The following is a 22,246-nucleotide window of genomic DNA, read 5'->3' as shown; positions in this document are numbered from 1 at the left end:
AGGGAAGTTTAGGTTGGACATTAGGAAAAAGTTCCTAACTGTCAGGGTGGTCAAGTACTGGAATAAGTTGCCAAGGGAGGTTGTGGAATCTCCTTCGCTGGAGATATTTAAGAACAGATAAGATAGATGTCTGTCAGGGATGGTGTAGATAGTGGTTGGTCCTGCTGTCGGGGCAGGGGACTGGACTCGATAGCCTCTCGAGGCCCTTTCCGGTCCTAGTGTTCTATGATTCTATGATTCTATAAGTAGGGTGGGGTTGGCCTGGGGGTGCTCCCCAGGGTGGAGTCAGCCCAGACTGGCCACATGGCAGCTAGCAGATGCTCTCTGGGGCAGGCTAGTGTGGTGGGGGCCATGCTGCCAGCCAGCAGCTGCTTGCTGGGGCACTCACTGACCTCTCATGGTCATGCATGAATATAACTGCCCTCTCTGCTTGCTGTCCCCTTGTCGTCATGTGTGAGTATAACTGTCCCAGCTATCACACCCCACCCTTTCCATTTGATATGAAACAGTTGCATTCCAGGCACATCACATTATCCTGGCACCACCAAACCATGACCTTGCTTTAAGTTATGATAAGAGGAAGTTGGATACCAAATGTGGTGGGCCTAGCTCTTACTGCTTAAGACAATTGGGCTCACGGACAGACAGACAGATGCACATATATAGCGTACAGTAGACCCTTGATTTATACGAGGGTTGCGTTCCCACGTAACTTCACATACATGAAATTTCGTGTAAGTCAGGGGTGGCTTTTTCCCTTGTGGAATGCCCATGGCAGCTGGTTCCCCAGGGCTCTGGGTGGGGAGTGCCTACAGCTGCTGCTTCCCCAGGGCTGAGGGTGGGTGGGGAGGGCGCCAGCTCCCTGGGGCTTGGTGCAGCCATGAGGAGCCACCCCTCCCCCCAATATCTCCCTGTCCCATATTTGGGACAGTGAAATATGAGTGCCCTAGCCATGGGAGGGTATTTTGGGGGTTAAGCCTGGAGTGGGTTAAGGCTGCAGTGGAGGTGAGCCAGAGCCACAGGGGTGGGGTGCAGTTGAACTTGGGCAGGGGATTGAGCTGGAGTCCTGCTTGGGCAGTGAGCCATGCTGCGGGGGTGAGGTGGGGGGTTTGAACTGGGGCAAGAGGATGGAACTGCTGCCATGTGCGTGGGGGTTTGAACGGAACGGTGGAGTTTGAACCTGAGCCGCACCTGGGAGTGGTGAGCCAGAGCCAGGGGTAGGGGGTGAGCTGGGGCCATGCGTGGGTGGTGAGCAGAGCCAGGGAGGCTGAGCCGGGGGGAGGGGAGGGAGGGATTTTGAGTTGCACTTAACTTGCCTTAATGCAAGTTAAGTGCATCTCAAAATCGTGCATATCAAGGGTTTACTGTATACAGCGAATGCCCTGTTACCTGACACCTGAAAACCGATACATTCAGTTAACCAGCATGCCAAAGGGCCAGTGATGTGGCTGGGGCCTGCTGCTATGACTGTTGCAGAGCTGGTTACCCAGCTGGGGCCAGTTGTTGCAACTGCCATGAGGCTGGCTATCTGGCTGGGGCTGGCTGTTACGGGGTTGGTTATCTGGCTGTGGCTGACTGTTGCGGGACTGCATACCCAGCCAAGGATGGCTGCTGTGGATGCCACAGGGCCAGTTACCCAGCTGAGGCTGGCTGTTACAGGGCCACCTGACCAGCTGAGGGACCAGCTGGGGCCAGCTGCCTGGTGATTGGATACTGCGGCTGCTGCAAGGCTGGCTGATTGGCCAGGGCTGGCATGGGTTGGTTACCTGGCCTGGACCAGCAGAGCAGGCCAGCTGCCCAGCCAGGGACAGCAGAGTGGGCTGTCTGTCCCATGCCTGGCCTGGGGAGCATGTTGGGGAGGGGGCAAAGTGGCCAGATGCAGGCCCTAGCTTGTATAGTATATAGATTGTTATGTAAAAGTTATATATATTTTTAACAGAAACCAGATGTCTTTGTATTAGGCTCATTCTTCCTCATCACTGATTTTAAGTCTTAAAAATATGTTCTTGAAGATGGTTTTAAGACACATTCAGTTATCATTTAATATTAAACTGTTCTTCCTTTCCTAAGACCCAGAAAATATTTCTGTCTGAAACATCTCCCATTAAGCATCATGAGGCATACAAAACACTTTTCTTATCATCAAGCAAATAATCTAAAATTTGAAAATATGAAAATGGAACCTCAAAGAAACAGCCCAAAAGAGTTTGAAAAAGTATTCCTGCATTTGTGATATCTTTGTGCAGCATCTCTACTTTAGTTCTTCAACACTATTAATCTGTGATTTTTATTAGTCATCTTGGAAGCTTACATTTTGAAATTCTTCTTTCTTATCCCAGAATAATTATGGTTACATTACTGCTGTTCAAAGAGAATTACTTCTTACTCCAAATTTTTGCAATTTGCAAATAGTCTGTTGTTCTTTTGAACATAATTTCCTCCCTTGTGTATCATTAAAACTGTGCCTGTCTGTATGTGTGTTTGGGGTGTGTATGTTAATTTACACAGGATATTTTATGTATATTGTGGTCTGTGAATGTTAGAAAATGCAAACTGATGCTGCATTAATTTCTGAACCAGATTTTCTGAGACACGTTCTTTTAAAGCTTTATTTTTGTAAGCAGCTTTATAACCGCTGGCATAATCTATGATGTTATTGCTTGTATTTACTTTATTTTTTCTTCACTTAGTGGAAAGAGATGTTAACGGCACATTGTTGAATGAAGCAGTGTGTGTACGCTGTGATGGTAACGAACCATCATTTGCTGCTTCAAATCTCTTAGGAAATAGGTAAATGTTCTTGCTTCTTCTAAATTGATATATTCAGAGCTGCTTTATATGGTTCCTGATGATGTAGTGATTTAAATGGAATGCTTCTTGGAACAAGCTCTCTGTTGGGTAACGTGAATATTTCTGGCTAATTGCAGCATTTCCTGTTGCCCCACTATAGGGAGTCGCTATTGCTTTGTGGCAATCCAAATAGCAATTGGCAAAGAGATTTAAACTTGTGTTCAAGTCAGCAGAAGTTGAGGTTGCTCATTACCTTGCAGGACCAGGATTCTAAATTTACAATTAAAAACTTTTTCTTTCTGATCAGTGGTAGAATGGGATCATATATGTTCTTATATTAATGACGTACCGTTTGGACCGCTATAGTCTGGCAACTTGGGCTGAAGCAATCATGGGGAAAAGCTGGGGTGCCCCGTGATTGGCAATGCCTGACCAACCTTCCCAGAATTTCCAGAATGGAGGGAGGAAGAGGAACGAACCAGGGGCAAAGAGTGCATCTACTTCCAGTGTCTAGTAGTCCCATGTTTAGGGACAATCAGACCATCTTGGGTAAAAAAAATTGATGGACCTGCAGTGGCTATAGTCCTGTTGGTCGAGGATAAAGGAGAAACATGGTTGGTGAGGTACTATTTTTTTTTTTTTTTGTGGGATCAACTTCTATTGATGAGAGAGGCAAGTTTTCGAGCTTGCACAGAGCTGACGGAGAGCTCCATGTAAGCAGGACAGCTGGTCTTTCTTACCAGTAGAAGTCGGTCTCTCATCTAGGGTAAACGGCCTTAGTCTTTAAACTCTCCTCATATGCAAGCTGTTCCATGCCCCGTAGCCATTTTTGTTGTCCTGCTCTGTACCTTTTCCAATTCCAATACATCTCTTCTGAGATGGATGACCAAAACTGCAAACGGTATTCAAGATGTGAGAATAATATGGATTTCTATAATGTTTTCTGTGTTACTGTCTGTCCCTTTCTTAACAGTTCCTAACATTAACTTTTTTGACTGCTTCTGCATATTGAGTGGATGTTTTCAGAGAGGCATTAAAAACTGACTGCAAGATCTTTCTTGAGTGATAATTCTAGTTTATAACCCAACATTTTCTATGTATAGTTAGGATTTCTTTTCTGGTGTGCATTATCTGACACTTATCAACACAGAATTTTATCATTTTGTTGCGCCATTAACTCTCCTGCAATCTCTCTGTGGCAACAGCAGGGAAAAATCTTAACTTGAGTCCTTGCAGATCGACTCGTGCCACTCTCAGAAGAAATTCTCCAAGAATCCCTGTGTGGCTTTCAATCATTCTGAGAAACAGCAGACATGGTTTTCACTGCCCAACTGCAAGAAAAATGTTGTGAACAAAAAGCAAGCCTTATATATGAGTTTCATTGACCTGACCAAAGCATTCGACTCAGTCAGTTTTAGCGTCCTGTAGACCACCCTGTCAAAGATTAGCTGCCCCAAAAAATTCATTAACATCTTAAGGCTGCTTCACAACAATGTGACTGCCACAGTATTGAGCAGCAATGGATCCCAAAGTGACCCCTTTGAGGTCAAAATGGGAATCAAGCAAGGCTGCATCATTACCCCATCACTGTTCTGCATTTTTATTGCTATGGCCTTTCACCTCATTGATGGCAAGCTTCCAGATGGTGTGAAGATTGTCTATAGAACGAATAGGAAGTTTTGCAGTCTCAGGAGACCAAAGGCTAAAAGCAAGACCACTACCACCTCAAATATGAAGCTTCAGTGTGAGGATGACAATATGGTTGCTGCTTTTTCTCCCATAGCCCTTCAGACCATCTTATGTGCCTTCATCAAAGCATATGAGAATCTCAGCCTCACACTGAGCATAAAAATACCAAGGTGCTCCACCAACCTTCACCAAGGGGACTATCTCATGCACCTTCTACTGAGGTCAATGGAGAGCTGCTGGAAAATGTGGAGCACTTCCCATGCATTGGAAATCATCTTTCCACTAAAGTCGACGTTGATGCAAAAATCCAGCGTCATCTGAGCTGTGCAAGCTCTGTTTTTGACCACCTGAGACAAACAGTCTTTGAGAACCAGGGCATCTATTCCAAGACAAAGCTCCTTGTGTCCCGTGCAGTGACTTTTTTTCCAACACTACTCTATGCATGTGAAACCTGGACAACATACAAGCATCATTTGAAGGCACTTGATCAATATCATCAACACTGCCTCAGAAGAAGCCTAAAGATCTCTTGGGAGGATAAGTGCACAAACACTGGCATCCTGGAAGAGTTGAAGCCATTATCATTCTTCAAGAACTTTGTTGGACTGGTCACCATGGTTTGGATATCTGAGCAGTGCCTCCGAAAACAGAGTAATTTTTCTGAATTTGCAGAAGGACAGAGGAGCGTTGGGGAGCCAGTGGAAGTGATATAAGGACATGCTGAGGGCACACATGAAAAAGTGCAGTATCAGCATCAGCACTTGGGGGAAAACCTTGCCCAAGTCCATCCCTAGTGGAGAACAGTAATCCTTGAGAGGGTGGCACAATTTGAGAGGTCCTCCCACAGTGCAGACAAGGAGAAGCGGAGAAGAAGAAAAGAGTTTCAGAAACTGTCCCACCTCTCCCCAACAGCTACCAACATCTGCCCCTTCTGTGATAAGATCTGCAGATCCAAAATTGGGCTGATCAGCCATCAATGGACTCACAAATAGGAGGGTGACATGAAGACATTCTACTGATTATCGAGTGACCACCAGGACCTAGTTTTGTTAGACCCCCTTGTATTTCTTCTTGGTTGGCTTTGGACTAAATTATACTGAGTAATTTTGTAGAGTCTGCAGATTTTGCCACCTCTGTTTACCTCTTTTTCCAGTAACAGAGAAGTAACCATATTAGTTCGTATTCTAACGAAACAAACAAGCAGTCATGTAGCACTTTAACAAAATAATTTATTAGGTGATGAGCTTTTGTGGGTCTGCACCACGAAAGCTCATCACCTAATAAATTATTTTGTCAGTCTTTAAAGTGCTACATGACTGCTTGTTTGCCCTTTTTCTAGATCATTTATTAATTTTTTGAACAGCCTTTGGTGAGGGATCTTATTAAAAGGCATTCAAAAAGTCCAAGTGCACCATATTCACTGGATTGCCCTTGTTCACATGCTGGTTGATTCCCCCCTCACCCCAAGAATTCAAGTAGATTGACAAGACATGATTTCTCCTTAAACTGTGGTGACCCTTTCCCAACATGCTATGTCTATCTTTTATGGTTCTTGCTACACATTCCATTCCCATAACTGAACAAGCTTATTCTAATAACATTTGAAGGAATACCTTGCTAGCAGTTCATTTCACATTATGAAGTCTTATAGTTAACTCTGTTTTAAGTGATCTCTTCATGTTTGTATTTTGTGTATGTGTGATTTATAGGTGTGTACGATGTGAACACACATTCATCAATATAAGCAAGTCTTGTGACTGTTCAGACCCAAATATTTTGGTAAGTGAAACAAACAGCTTATATTGAAGTATGAAGCACGGAAGTTATGTTATATATGTATGTATATTTTTAACTGGAATTTCTGTCTTGTAATTTTATGTTTTCAGACAGGAGGGTTATGCTTCAGTAGCAGTGGAAACTTCCCCTCAAAGGCAATTGCAACTGTACGTTATGGACAACTAGTAAGTGGTTTTTGTCTTAAAACTGTACCAAATTGCCTCATGTTATGACTGGAAGACTTATGCAGTGTTGCCTAGGGGCCAGCTGTGGGGAGGGCCCCTCCCCAGGGGTGGCTGGGGCCACACTGCTCACCTGCTGGCTTCTCCCTGCAGCTGGCCCAGATTGGGGTGGGGGAGGCTGCACGGCCTTGGCCACAGGCCTTTTTCAGAGGTAGTCGAGCTGTGAAGGCTGCCTGTCAGCTTCTCCCCAGGGCTGCCCTGGGTAGGGGAGATTGTGTACACCACCCACTGGCTTCTCCACGGGGCTGGCCCAGGGTAGGGTGTGTGTGTGTCTCTGGTGGCCTTGAGACTGCTTGGGTTACACAGTAGCCAGTAGGTGCTCCCTGGGGCAGGCTGGGATGGTGGCGTCCATGCTGCCAGACAGCTGCTGCTCCCTAGGGCTGGGATACTTGCTGTCCCCACTGTAGTCATTAATTAGCATAATTGTTCCCTGGCTTGCTGCCCTGGTGTGGTAATTTTGTGAGTATAGCTGTCCCTGCTCTCGCACCCCTTCCTTTCCATTTTGTGGAATGTGCTTTCTTCATATCACACTTCACATTGTCCTGGCACAACCAAACCTTGAGCATGCTTAAAGTTATGATATGAGGAAGCTGTGCACACCATTTGGTCATCCTAGCTCTTACCATTTAGGAGGAGTTCTTGATCTAACCAGTTCACAGACAGAAGGACAGACACACAGATAGACCAATGCACAAACTCTCTATATAGTAGATTTGGGGTTTTTTGTGGTAAGATGTTTTAAAATAAAAAGCTTTTTTTTTTTAAACCCAATTTAATTTTAGTGGCAGATTTTCTCATTCCTGGCATTATTTCAGTTTTTCATGTACTTGTATATCTAGCAAAGTTAGTTTATTATCATTCTCCATGCTCTATTCCATTCTGCTGCATGTACAGTAGTGCCTCTCAGTGAGAGGTCTTATGTGAGAAAGTATTTGTCCATCAAGGAAATGGCATAGTTAACTGATTTAATTGGGGCCTGAAAGTCTAGAGGACCAGGCGATAGTTCTGATTCTGTGAATAATTTGCTGCGTGATCTTGGACAAGGCAGCTACATTTTCAATGGCTCAATTTATATCTGTGTAAAAAGGTCATATAACACTTAAGTACTTTGAGATCCTGGGATATAAAGTGCTATATAAATGAAAGGTAGTTATCCAGCGTCATTCAATACTGCTCTGTCAAGGGATGTTAAAAGTCTTCCAGGAAGCCCCTCTGTAACGTACAGAGGAAGGAAAGCTCTAGTTTAAGTTTAGTGATAGTTACAGTGACCAGCACAGCCAATCTGACTGGTGTAGGTTGTACTTCAGACCACTAACGAGAAGGTGCTAGAGACTATATATATGTACAGACTAGACAACAAAACAACTCTGAGTAAATGTGCTGGGTATGGTTCTCTCTCCAACAGCTTTTAAAATTGCGTGTTGATGTCTAAACACAAAATGGGGTGTAGCCTGTCCTGAAGCAGACCATATATCTCATCCTGGCTCTCCTTTTTAAGGCTTTGTAGACTGGTTATCCACATTACTATTTAAATCAGCACAGAATTGGTTCCAGGCACCTGCAAGATTTGTCAGATAGACTCTGTCCTGTGATATGTTACATTAATGTAACTTTTTACTCTTTCTGTGACCCTGTACCAAATAGCTAGCTTCTAGCCTTGGGGAGATATGAGCTAATTCATGTGAAATTGCGCAAAACAAGTGATATCTACTCCACCCCCAAACAGCTGGGGCGCTTAAGTCAGTTTGTTTTAGGCTGGGGGAAGATGTATAAGGTAACTCATTGCAGAGTTATTGTACGTTCAATTAGAACTATGTAAGTTAAATACTGTATTACTTCAGTTGGAAGCAGTCTTCAAAAATCCTTGTGTCAAGCAGCATTCAGGACTGAAAGTGTTGCTACCTATGTTGAAATAGTACCAATATTCTGTGTTCGTGGTGTAAAATGTATCAGCTGTGGATTCATGCTAGTTTTTGGTGATTTTTGAAATATCTCTTGAAGCAATCAGTACTATAACATTTTTACTCTTGTGGGGCTGGCCTGGTAGTTCAGGGGGATACTAAACGTGTGCGTAAGTTCAGGACTTGGCAATCTAGGTGTTGCAAGCATAAACTGAGGTGATATGTGTAGATTTCATTTTCTCTGACTCTCATTTATTCCTACTGAACGCATGTAATATCCTTGCTAGATTCTCCTTCTGAGGGAAAGTTGCTACAACACAGGTCTTCCAAAGGAGTGGTGCAACAAAATGGTAGTTTTCAAAGGGCTTGGAGACATCCTTTTAGAGAACACTCATTCTCACTCTTCTGGAAATCGGTAAAATAAAACTATAATTAAAAAGAAATGGCCAAGCTTCAAAACTATACTTTCTCTTTTCTTATAAACCAAAGAGACTATGTAAGTCAGTTGCCCTCCTTATACTCTCTTTCATTTTCTAAATTGGGTACACTGATATGTCTTTCTCTTTCCCTGGAGAAAGATGAATTCTTTAAGTTATCATCTGTGAGCAAACGTAAGCATTGAAACTTGTATGCCTCCCTGAATTCACAGTGGATCTCTAACTGATGTAAATTGGATGTTTCTATATAGATCCAGAGTTAGAATATGCTTTTTTTTTTTTTGTGTGTGTGGTAACTAACAATTTATTTAGCACTAGTTGTTCAGTACCTTTTTTAACATCATTCAGTAAGAAAATTGAAGGCAAACATTATCCTATCCCAGCATTTCCCAAACTAATTTGGCCATGGAACTCTTTTGGGCTTGGAATATATTGGTGGAACACACCATGCTGGTTGAGGGGCAGAGGGTTTCATACCAAAAAATTTGTACACGTCAATGCTCAAAAGTTGATTTGAGAGTTAAGTTTATTTTAGATGCCTTTTACTTTACAAAGAACAAAAAAAAAAACAAGAGAAAATCATCTGAATGAACAACTAATTTCCTTCTGCTAGGAGGACAGATAGTAAACATACAATTAAGTACAAAGGCAAAACAAAACATCAGTATAACAGTCAAAACAATGGTTGGTGACGTTCTTTTGTACTAAAATAGAAAGGACAGTATTGTTCGGAAAAAGATTGTGCTTCCTGAAAGCTTAAAAAAACATTTTTATGACAAAAAGGAAAATAAAAATTAGGTGTGGAAAACTAATTTTTAAATTTGTGTTTTTATGAATTTTTTTAACAAAAAACTACTGGAAAATAAAAATATTTCACTTTTTTTTAATGGGAAGAGTTTTTTCTGCATCTTTTGATGACAAATCTGCTTATTAGGAACAGTGCTGGAGAGATGGATCCTCCTATCAGGTGCAGCATCACATAGTTTCTCTGAACATGACTTGTGCCAAGACAATCTGAACCAGCTCTGATTGTTTTGGCACAAGTCACATGTTAAGACTTATACTCTTTTGAATGCATCATAAATATTAATATACTTACAATCTAAATACTATTCACATACCTTAGTATTTTTGATACACACACAATTTATATTTTAGAAGGAAAAGTATCACTAGCATCAAATTCATTTCACGGAACAACTATTCACATTGCCCAGAACACAGTTTGAGAAATGCTGTCCCACAGATTTCACAGGAGAACACCAAATTTCAGTCCATGACATGATTTACATAGCTGTGAATTTGTTAGGAGCCTGTGTATAATTATCAAATTCAGTGAGGTTTTTGTCAAATGAAATCCTGAAGCTGTTCCACATACATGGACCCTTGTAACAGCACTAAGTCCCTTTGAAGTCACGGGCACACTTCAAGGGCAGTACAATCTGCCCACTTGTAGCAGCATGCATGTGCAAGGCTAAAGTCTTTTCTTTTTTTGGTTCAGGCATTAATATCTTGGAGATTAATATAACTTATTGAAGCAGCACAAACTTTTGCTTTGTAATAGTACATATTTTGTACCAAGCGGTAGCTTTTAGTGATAGGTCAGTTCCAAATGGACAATATTTTTCAATGAGAAGAGCTCTTAGAAAAGTTAGGGGAAAAAAAGCACCAAGTATTTCAATAGTTATGCCATATTATTTTCCAGTGTATGATATATTGAGTTGATTGACATTCTGTTTGCAGCTGAAAGAAGGTATTGTAATGGTTCTTATTTACAGGGTTTAACAGTGATATCAGCATGGTTTATAAAACACCTACAAGCGTCAGCAGCTGCTTGTTTGGTAAGTTTTGAGTATGTTTTGAATTTTTGTCTTGTATTTTACTTAAAAGAAGTATTAATCTGGTCTGGTAAGTCTTGAAATCGTAATACGTGGCAATTTTTGAATCTTGATGTATTCAATTTAGTTTTAAAGAAAACTTAGAGATTACAATATACATAGCGGAGAAAATAGATATGGAGTTTACAAAAAGAACATTAGTCAGTAATCAAGGCTAGTGGCAGTTATTAGTATAGGAGAAGAGTTCCCAAACAAGTGAAAAATCATCTTTGAAAGAATACCCGCGCCCTAAAAAAACAGACGATTGTGAGAGTCTATGGTTCTTCAGTTTGATAAAGGTGAAGACTTTGGTTAATTTACAAAAAACGCACATTTTATTAAAAATTGAGATTTAAATTTGATTTCTTAAAAATATTACTTAATGTTTTTCATTTTATTATGTCAGCTTTGGTTAATTAGAGTCTTTTCTGATCACAGAGAAAAGAGCGCTTCTGGTTAAGGCACAAGAATGGGACTGAGAAGATCAGAACTCAGTTTTGTGCTCTGCCACAGATTTCTTGTAAAAGTCACTTAGGCCATGTCTACGCTAGCCCATATGAAGTGCATATTCAGTGCCTCATTAGCATGCTGGTGGCCACAGCTCTTCGAAATTGCAGCTTCTTACTGCCGTGCAGCTCATCCAAATGGGGGCCCTTTTCGAAAGGACCCTGGGAACTTCAAAATCCCCTTATTCTTATCTGCTGATAGGAATAAGGGGACTTCGAAGTTAGTGGGGTCCTTTCAAAAGGACCCCCATCTAGATGAGCCACGCAGCAGCGAAAAGCGGCAATTTTGAAGAGCTGCGGCCGCCAGCATACTAATGAGGCACTGAATATGCATTTCAGCGCCTTGTTAGTAATTTTCGAAATAGCCATTTGCATGGCTATTTCGAAGATTTGGGCTAGTGTAGACGTCGCCTTAGTCTTTTATGCCTCAATTTCCCATCTACAGTATTAAGTAGGGATGATAGTTGTTCTTTATTTTGTTAGGAGTAACCCATTAATGTTTGTGAAGTGCTTAGCTCCTAAGAGGGTGAGGGCCACATGAATACCTACGTATAGGTGTGGGTCTTACCCAAGTTCCAGCAGATAATTAGAGCGAAAGGAATTTAACAAAGGTATGAATAACTTGTAGAAAAGGGTTCATTTGGAAACCAAAAATGCTGATATATTTTAAAATACTTCATGATCAGTTGTCATCTTATCTTGGCTATTTCGTGATGTTCATCATTGGCTCAAGTTTTCAGTGATGATTGGCTGCTGGCTTTACCGACTAGGTTTCAATTAATCATTGAATTTTAATCTCTGTGAACGGAAATAATGACTACAGAATCTGCATTCTCTGCATTTTTAATACGGTGAAACATTCACAGAAGAGGAAATATATGATGCTTGTTAATGTAATCAAGTTAGATATGTATTGATTGTTTTTAGATCTTTGGAGAAATCTTGACATTAAACAACATGAGCATCTGAAGTCAAAAAAACAGAATTTTTGAGCCTCAAACTTTGAATTTACTGTTCAATTAGATCATAACCTAAAATTTAAAAGAATAAAATCTGGAAATCCAGGTGACCTGTGTATAAAACGTGGATAATGTTGGCTGTGTGTTGCCATACACAATCCAAATAGAAATGTAGAGTCGAATGTCTTCTTGGGTGAAGATATTAGATATAAACAAAGTAAAAATCTTGAGTAAAACTAAAGCTGTAGAGATGAGTTGTTAAGCTCTTAATTACCTCATTTTTGCCTTACCAACAGTATGTGACAATCAGCAATAGTTTTCTTTATTATTTTTTTTTCTTCATAGCTGTACTCCAATCTAACATCGTGCCAAGCACTTGGAAATATGTGTGTGATGAACATGAACTCATTAAGCTCTACCAGTAGTGATGCATGTGGTCTGTTTCAATATGTCTTTGCAAAAACAGCAGGCTTAGGCACTGTTCACTCAGTATCCTTCTGGTATGTTACATCTTCTATAACATTATCAATTCACACACTTTTTCAATATCAGTGTTTACCCAGAAATTCGTACAGATGTGTAGTCTTGCATAATACATCAAGGCCACGTGAAAAAAACAAAATATAACTGTTTGCAGGAGACAGAATCTTCCATGGTTGTATTATGGTGACCAACCAGGATTAGCATCTCAAGTACTTGATACAACCCAGCTTCCTACAAGCTTCAGTTTTAAAGGAGCAAACAAGGTAGGCATAAAAATGATATTATAAAACATGAAGATATTTAGGGGGTCAAATTCATCTCTGGTATAACTCCGTAGAGGCTAATTGAGTTGTACAAGGCATGGATTTGACCTGGGAGTTTAATACAAAATGTCCTTTTCTTACAAGATATACCACTGATTCCTTATTTTGCATGCAATCGTCATAAATTTAAGTTAAATGCTCTCTAAAACTTGAACAAGTTACCAAAAAAGAGTGCTGGTTGTAATAAACTGTTTAGCAATTACATTTCCAAGTTCATCTTCAGTTATTGCTTAATTGCATTCAGAAATGACAACCACCATCATCCAGTTGTCTCACATACAATTTACTCAGTAGCTTGTTAACTAACATTTTGATGTTTTTATTTCTTTTTATGATTAAACCATTGTTTTCATGTTGCGGCTAACTGTATTAGTCTCAATTTATTTAATTCTTCAAAAAGACAATCATTTGATGACAAAATAGTTGTTTAGAAGAGCATATTTTCTCTGCACTCTGTTGCTGAGAAACAAACCAAAGGTTTTAAGAACCTATCAAAAACAGTGTTCCGTTATGCTTACTCTTCACCAGTAGTTGCCCTGGCTGTACCTCAAAGAATATATCAGTCCATTGATTATTAAGCAGACACCCTATTTAATTTCTTTGGAGCACTTTGTTTTGAAATCGATGGCATAATATGACACACAGTGTTTAGGAAATAGCCAAAGAAATGGCTCACTAGAGAAGAGTGGCCAAAAGTATTTTGTTTTATGAGGGATTTCATGCCTTTGAAAACTAATTTCATTTTGATTTGGAATAAAACCCCAAAATTTTTGCAATTCTTCACAAAAGAGTCCTTGACTTGAGGCAATCTGCCTGGTGAGATGCCCTAGGTCTACAAACCCTGGAAGCCCTGAGGTACCTGACTTTCAGTATCTTGGAACCCTGCTTGCTTTTTAAAACAACTTCATCAAAATCAAACTATCTCCTTAGAAACTGTTGGCTACGTCTACAATACAGTGATCTTTGGAAAGAAGTCCTTCCAGGAGATCTCTTCCGAAAGAACTCTTTCAAAAGAGAGCATCCACACACAAAAAAGCAGATTAAAAGAGTGATCTGCACTTTGGAAGGAGTGTCCACACAGCCCCCACTCTTGAAAGAACAGGGCAGGGATCGAAAAATCTGGTGCCACAAGCGCTGCTCCTTTGGCGGGGAGGGGAGGAAGAGGGCCGGTGGAGCATCTACACGTTTTCTTTCGAAAGAAGGCGGTCTTCTTGAAATGGTAGTAGAAGAGTGCTTTCAAAAGGAGTGCCATGTTCTTTTGATTTAATTTCGAAAGAACCTTTTTGTGTAGAAACTCCACTGGATACTTCAGAGAGCCACTTTCAATATATTTCAAATTCAAATTCAAATAATTCAAAATATTTCAAAAGAACTTGCTAGTGTAGATGCGGCCTTCGATTCCAACAAATCAGCAAATTATTATGGAAAAAAGGTAGTCAATATTTTTCTTACAACCTTTACTTTTCACATCACACTGATGATAAAGATATCATCAGAAGAATTGAAAAGTAAATTTAAGAAGCATTTAATCTTGGAATCAAGATTAATATTTACATTTACAAAATATAAAAAGAGAATGAATATAACATTTCATGGCTCTAGTGAAGTATTGAAAAATGTGAAATGTGTGCCTATAATTATTATTTGGTATTTTAAAACATTTTTGTCTTCTGTTAGAATATAAAACTGCAGCTGATGGCAGCTTCATATGATGCAGAGGGAAGCTTTCTTAAATGGCAGAATTTGGAAGGTGGTGTCTTACAGGCAAGTGTTTTCAATTGCGTTATTGCTGTGCTGTCAAAGTATTGGTTGTCTTTTAGAGAAGAGACCAACATGAACAGACGCACAAATATAGTACCCTGAGTGTTCAGATAACTGGAGTTTCTTCATTGCAATCTTATTCTGGCCATGGAATTGACAATTTAATAAAAATAGCATTTTAGGTGATTTCTTGTTCAAGGTGACCACTTGGGAGATATAAGAACACTTCTCCCATTCCCACCAGTGTGACTCCTGAATACCTAGCAACCTTCTAGAAACCATAGTGTGCTGGCCTCTTGTGGCATCAGTCACTGAGAGCCAAGGTCCCAGACTGGTCAGTTCCTTCCATTTCATAGGCAGCTGTATTTGCATGGCCCCATGATTCCTTCTCTTAAATTTGTTCTTGGTATAAATAGTGAATTGTTAGGATCTCAGGCCTACATTAGGTGAGTAAGTTGAACTTAGCTGATTTTAACATAAGAATGGTCATTACTGGGTCAGACCAAAGGTCCATCTAACCCAGTATCCCATCTGCCAACAGTGGTCAGTGCCAGGTGCCCCAAAGGGGGTGGACCGAAGACCATGATCAAGCGACTTGTCTCCTGCCATCTATCTGCAGCCTTTGACAAACAGAAGTCAGGGACACCATTCCTACCCCTGGCTAATAGTCTTTTATGGACCTAACCTCCATGAATTTATCTAGCTCTTCTTTTAACTCTGTTGTAGTTCTACCCTTCAGAGTCTCCTTTGTCAAGGAGTTCCACAGGTTGACTGTGCACTGTGTGAAAAAGAACTTTATCTTATTAGTTTTAAACCTGCTGCCCATTAATTTCATTCAGTGTCCTCTAGTTCTGATATTATGGAAACAAGTAAATAACTTTTTTCTTTATTCACCTTCTCCACACTGCTCTTGATTTTATATACCTCTATCATATCCTCCCCCTCCCCACATCTCCTCCTCTTTTCTAAGAATATATGGAGCTACACCTCTCATGGAACTGGAAGGAGCCTTGGAAGGTCATAGAGTCCAGCCCGCTGCCCTCTTAGCAGGACCAAGCGCCACCCCTTACAGTTTTTTTTGTTTTTTTTTTAAATCTGACCTGCCCCAGACCCTTGAAAGGCCCCCTCAAGGATCGAGCTCACAATCCTAGGTTTATAAGGCCAATGTACTACCCACTGAACTTTCAGCTATCAGCTAGGTTCATTTTTCTAAGCAATCAGTCCACACTACAGGTTCTCTTCTGCTGACTTTAAGGGCTTCTAAGCTTGAATTTTTTTTTTTTTTTGTACTGCTTTTCACGATGAGTGATGCCAAATTCAACCTTGTATGGCCAAGTTTAGGGTAGTGCAGATGAAACATTGTGAAATGTGATGTTCTTTGTTTCCTGGAAGTGTCTCTCAGTGTCCAAATATGACCACACTGGCCAGCATTTTCAGCTCTGCCGCTCTCCAGGTGTACAGGAAACATCCCAGGAAAGTTTGAATTTCATATCCTGTTTGGCCAGCCTGGTGAGCAGAGCAGGCAGCACACCACAGCAGCACATCTGGTCATGAGTTCCCAGCATTGCAGACAAGCTCCAGTGTGGCGCATGCGGGTCATCCATCACCTTATTCCTGGAGCAGGAGGGTGAGGAGGTGGAGCTTTGCTGGCAAAACTATGAAGCTGCCAAAGAAATACAGACACGTATGACAAATCTCACAGGGCATGTTGGAAAAAGGATACACAAGGGATGCCCAGAAGTGTGCGTGGAAATAAAGGAGCTGAGGCAGGCATAAAAGAAGGCAAAGGAAGCAAACGGACATTCTGCGGCATCAGCACAAGTATGCCACTTCTAAGAGCAGCTGCATCAGATTTTAGGGTGGGACCTCCCCCGCTCAAACACAGGCCGTGAATACCGTCCAAGAGATTCCTCAGGCAGCCGCTGGCAACAATGAAGAAGAAATGGTAGATGAGGAGGAGGAGGAAAATAGTCAGCAGACAAGCAGAGCAGCTGATCTAACCAATGACCAGGAACTTTTTGTAACGTTTGATCTCATCCCCTCCTCCCAGGACATTTCGTAGCTGGATCCTGATGGCAGGAAGGGCACCTCTGGTGAGTTCTCATTTTTAATCATGCTACAGGTTAAGGCAATTGGATTTGGTCTGTAGCAGACACTGTATCTGCGTAGCTCAGGCCTCCAAGAACAACTTGTTAACGTGTCTGGGGATGGAGCATCAGTCCTCCTGGGCACATCTCTAGAAAGCTCTCAGAATGGTACTCTTTTTAATCCTTCTCACAGGGTTTGCGGGGAGAGCTGCCTTATTCTGTTCTCCACAATCAAACATGTTTCCACGCCAAGCCAGAAGTAAGTAATCTGGCGTCATTGCCACACAGAGCAGTGGAGCTTACTGACCAGCCTTCTGTCCCCATTTCAGGCAGTATCCATTCCTTATTAATGTGTGTTATTCTAAGATTAATATCTCACATTGAAACTTAAAGAAAGCAGGGAAAGGTGTGCGTAACTTAAGGGCATACAGCTATGATAGCACAAGCCTCACTACCATGCCTGGTATATCCCTCTCTCTACTCTTCATCAGGCTCCTGGGGGAAGGGAGACTGTCACTGTTTCAGCCGAAGAGGTGGGGAAGCACATTTCAATCGCAAGAGCCACACAGCCCCAAAAGCACAAGCCACACTGCCATGCCTTGCCTTCCCACCCCCACCCAACTCCCTGTTCCCGGGAAAAGGGAATCTTTCACTGTCGCAGCAAATGGGGGAGGGGAAGCACATGACAACTGTGACTGTCACAGCCCCAAAAGCCACCATGCCCCGACTTGCAACATGCACATCTGCAGAAACTGCTTTTGGAATCCACAGTCCCACAGATGACTTGCAAGCATGCCCCGATCTGTGCCTTGCCATGACTAGAAGCAAACCAAGTCAAACAGGTCTCCTAAGATCTCTGTGTAGTAATTGCTGCACAGGGAATAGGACACCAAAAAGCAAATCTTTGTCCTTGTACATAACACATCTCTGTTGTTTGCCACACAAACAGGGCGCGATCCATAGTCTATGCAGACTGAAGGATGCCTACTACTGTTTACCACAGATGTTCTTACATTAAATTACTTTGTGTGTTTGTAAAACTTATGTACAGTAAATGTATCTCCCTAATGTTTGGCCTTCACTTGCATTTTGACAACTGCCCCCACTCCCAGCCGTTATATTGGCACCGATCAGAAGGCAAAAACAAACACAGGAAGATATAATAGCAGAGAGGGAGCCGTGCTAGTCTATATACTATCAAAACAAAAAAGCAGTCAAGTACCACTTCAAAGACTAACAAAATAATTTATTAGGTGAGCTTTCGTGGGACAGACCCACTTCTTCAGACCATAGCCATACCAGAACAGACTCAATATTTAAGGCATAGAGAACCAAAAACAGTAATCAAAGTTGACAAATCAGAAAAAAATTGTCAAGGTGAGCAAATCATAGAGCAGAGGGATTGCGGGGGTGAGTCAAGAATTAGATGAAGCCAAGTATGCCAAAGAGCTGCTGTAATGTCCCAGAAAATTTGCATCCCGGTTCAAACTACGTGTTATGTGTTGAATTTGAATATGAAAGAGAGTTCAGCAGCTTCTCGTTTTAAAGCAGACTGAAAATTGTTCTTCAATAAGACGCAAACTCTAAAGTCATTAGCAGAATGGGCCACTCCATTAGAATGTAGACTAACTGGTTTGTGGATCAGGAATGTTTTGGTGTCTGTTTTGTGCCCATTAACTCTTTGTCTGAGAGAGTTTGAAGTCTGTCCAATATACAAAGCATCTGGGCATTGTTGGCAGTTGTTGGTTAGTTGAGGAACATTGTAGGGTGCGAGAAGACATTGTAATGGTCGAGAGTGCAGTCTGACCCCTCTGTGAATCCTCAGGAGAATTCCAAACAGACCAATCTGCACAAGGTGAAAAGCTGCAAACTAAATAATCCTGCCGAGGCAAACAGCTGCAAAAAAGTATGATTGCCAAAACTTTAAGCCTAAGCTGGCAGTAGGCCACAAGAGATAGTAAAAGTAATGCATAGGCAATTTTAAGCAATCTTATGTAAATGAGTGTAAGCTTTATTAGTTGTGTTATGAGGCCTGTTACAGAGCCTCTCCCCTGAGCAAAGCTCCGACCACATTGGGTTTTCCCCCACTGGTGACTGCGGCGTTTCCAGGTCTCCCGTCGCGGGCGTCACACTTTCAATAAACCAAATATAGCACTCGCCTTCTGGGTGCAGCCTCGTTTCTGGGGAACCCGAGCCTGGTTGGTTACAAACATGAGAATGTGCCCGTGATTCTGTGAGTAACCTGGTTAGGTCCAGTGATGGTATTGCCAGAATAGATATGGTAGACAAAGCTGGCAGCGGGCTTTGTTGCAAGGAAAAGTCCCAGGACCGGTATTCCTGCACTACAGACTGTGGCTGTTTGGTTAGAATCCTCATAAGGTTGGGAGGTTGTCTGTAGGAAAGAACAGGCATGTCACCTAGGGCCTTCTGGAGTGTGGTATCCTGGTTAAGGATAGGTTGTAGGTCTTTAACAATGTGTTGCAGTGGTTTGAGTTGGGGGCTCTAGGTGATGACCAGTGGTGTTCTGTTCTTGGCTTTTTTGGGCCTGTCTTGGAGTAGCTGATCTCTGGTATTCGTCTGGCCCTGTCAATTTGTTATTTTTATTTCTCCTGGTAGGTAATTGAAATTTATGAATATTTGGTAGAGATCTTGTAGTTTTTGGTCTCTTGTCGGTTGGATCAGAGCAAATGTGATTGTACCAAAGGGCTTGACTGTAAACAATGGATCTAGTTATGTGTGCAGGATGGAAACTAGAAGGGTGTAGGTAAGGATAGCAATCAGTGGGTTTCCGGTGCGGTGTGGTACCGATCAGGCCATCCTTGTACTGTAGTGTCCAGGAAATGTATCTCTTGCCTGGCGTAATCGAGGCATAAGTTGATGATGGGGTGCAGATCATTAAAGTCTCTGTGGAATTCTTCTAGAGTCTCTATACCATAGGTCCAAATCATAAAGATGTCATCAATGTATCTTAAGTTAAGGGAGGGGTAATAGAGGATGAGAGCTGAGGAATCATTGTTCCAGGTCAGCCATAAATATATTAGCATATTGTGGGGCCGTGCGGGTGCCCATAGCAGTTCCACTTATCTGGAGGTATAAATTGTCCCCAAATCGGATATAATTGTGAGTGAGAACAAAGTTGCAGAGAGGTCAGACACCAGATTGGCTGTGTTGACATCGGAGATGCTATTCCTGATTGCTTGTAATCCGTCTTTGTGTGGAATATTAGTGTACAGAGCCTCTACATCCGTAGTGGCAAGGATGCCGTTGTCAGAAACTTTTCTGATGTTTTGTAATTTCTTCAGGAAGTCGGTGGTATCTTGCAGATAGCTGGGAGTGTTGGTGGTATAGGGTTTGAGGAGGGAGTCGACGTAACTGGATAGTCCAGTGGTGAGGGTGCCAAGGCCCAAAATGATAAGGTGTCCGGGGTTTCCAGGTTTGTGGATTTTGCGAAGTAAATAGAATAATCCAGGCTGGGGCTCAGATGGTGTGTCTGAGTGGATAAGGTCCTGGGTGGCAGCAGGGAGTTCCTTAAGTAGTTGTTATAATTTCCTTAGGAATTCCAAAGTGGGATCAGAGGAGAGAGGTCTGTAAAATGTGGTGTTGGAATGTTGTCTGGCTGCCTCCTGTTCATAGTCTGACTTATTCATGATGACAACAGCACCCCCTTTGCCAGCTGGTTTGATTATAATGTCTGGGTTATTTTTGAGAATGTGGACAGTGTAGCGTTCAGCATAGTTGAGATTGTGTCTCATTTGGCATTGTTTGTGTATAAATGTCAGCCTGAGCACAGTTGTGGAAGCATTGTACGTAGAAATCCAGGCTTTCACTACGACCCTCGGGAGTCCACATAGAGTTCTTCTTCTTTTGTTGTTGGTGGGGTGGTTGAGTCAGTCAGACTGTTGTTCATAGGTGTGCTGGAAAAATTCTTTTAGATGGAGGTGGCGAAAGACTGCCTCAAGGTCACCACAGAATTGTATTAAATTTGTTGAGGAAGTAGGGCAGAAGGAAAGACCCCAGGATAAGAGGGACTCTTCTTCTGAGCTGAGTTGGTAGCTGGAAAGGTTAGCAATATTGTTAGCTGCGCTGTCGTTATTGTAGTTGAAGTATCCTGAGGTATGAAGTAATGTAGAAAATTTATTCTCTTGTCTTTTTTGCAGAAAGTGGAAGTGTGTGTTATAAATTTCTTGTCGAGCACAGGTAAAGCCTCGTTCTGTGGGGTCTTGCGTGGATGCCTGATTGATGATGATTTCAATTTCGGAGAGTTCATTTTTAATTATCTTTTGTTTATTGTAAAGGATTTTGATCAAGTGGTTCCTCAGCTTCTTAGAGAGTGTGTTGCATAGATGCTCGCTGTAGTTGGTGTAGTATGTTGACTGTAATGGGTTTTTCACTGTCAGTCCCATTACAGGGACTTTTTGGCATACTTGGCTTAATCTAATTCTTGACTCCCTCTCCCCCCCCCCCCCCCCCGCCCCTCTGCTCTCTGATTTGGTTCTCTATGCCTTAAATATTGAGTCTGTTCTGGTATGGCTATGGTCTGAAGAAATGGGTCTGTCCCGCAAAAGCTCACCTAATAAATGGTTTTGTTCATCTTTGAAGTGCTACTTGACTGCTTTTTTGTTTTGACAGGAAGATATGTTAGTGAAGCACATGCAAGTTGCTCTCATGGAGAGGGTGCAGTTAAATGCAGGGAGGAGAATCTCACTGGAGGATAGGATGGTGGATTGGGAGGCAAGGAGAGTGCTCAGAGAGCATGAAATCCAGATCTAGGAGGAGATGAAGCTGATAATGCAGCAAGCAGATCTCCTGAATTGCCTAGTGCAGAAGAACAGAGTCCCACTGCAGCCCATGCTGAACCGCATGCCCTCCTCACTATGTTCCATACCCTCCCCCACCTTGGCACCCCACAGTGTGGGAAGCGGGGAGATCAAGGGCAGCCTTTCATTCTCGTCCCAGGGATGCATCTCAGAGCACCAGGCTGACGTATCCCTGTCTGTGATTGCAGAACACCTCTTGCCTTGTTTACCCATCTCTGAAACCCTTGGTCGTGAACTCCTTTACTGTGTGCTTCGTTTTTTCTCCTAAATAAAAACTCATAACCTCTCAAAAACAGTGTCTTTATTGCTTGTGTTGTACAAGAGGGGCAGGGGCCATTTTATAGGTTTACAGTTCAGCACACATCATACAGGGGACACCTTTAACAGCAACAGACATGACTGTCATGTTGCTGTCTGATCATTCATAAAGCTGTTTTTCAAAGCCTCTCCCATTAGCAGCATCCCTCACTGTCTTCTCCTTATTATCCTGGTGTCTGGCTGCTCATAACTGTGGACAGGAGATGTGCCTTGGCCTTTCAGCCGAGCATGAACTTTCCCCCTTGCTCTCCTGTAAATTGTGGAGCGCACAGTAGGCTGC

At 42.0% G+C, this 22,246-nt stretch overlaps 1 protein-coding gene across 1 annotated transcript in view; it reads left to right on the top strand.

Annotated features, from left to right (window-relative positions):
• The window catches only part of TMEM67 (transmembrane protein 67), a 68,744-nt gene that overhangs the window by 13,301 nt on the left and 33,197 nt on the right, over positions 1–22,246 (top strand). Inside the window, exons 4-10 of the mRNA XM_074986941.1 lie at positions 2,691–2,790; positions 6,189–6,258; positions 6,366–6,440; positions 10,614–10,676; positions 12,523–12,677; positions 12,815–12,923; positions 14,661–14,747. Coding sequence (XP_074843042.1) covers positions 2,691–2,790; positions 6,189–6,258; positions 6,366–6,440; positions 10,614–10,676; positions 12,523–12,677; positions 12,815–12,923; positions 14,661–14,747 — 659 coding nt within the window. The remainder of the gene's footprint in view (positions 1–2,690; positions 2,791–6,188; positions 6,259–6,365; positions 6,441–10,613; positions 10,677–12,522; positions 12,678–12,814; positions 12,924–14,660; positions 14,748–22,246) is intronic.

The sequence above is a fragment of the Carettochelys insculpta genome, chromosome 2, assembly GCF_033958435.1.
Source record: "Carettochelys insculpta isolate YL-2023 chromosome 2, ASM3395843v1, whole genome shotgun sequence".
Taxonomy (NCBI): Eukaryota; Metazoa; Chordata; order Testudines; family Carettochelyidae; genus Carettochelys; species Carettochelys insculpta.
This window is presented reverse-complemented; position numbering and strand designations above follow the sequence as displayed.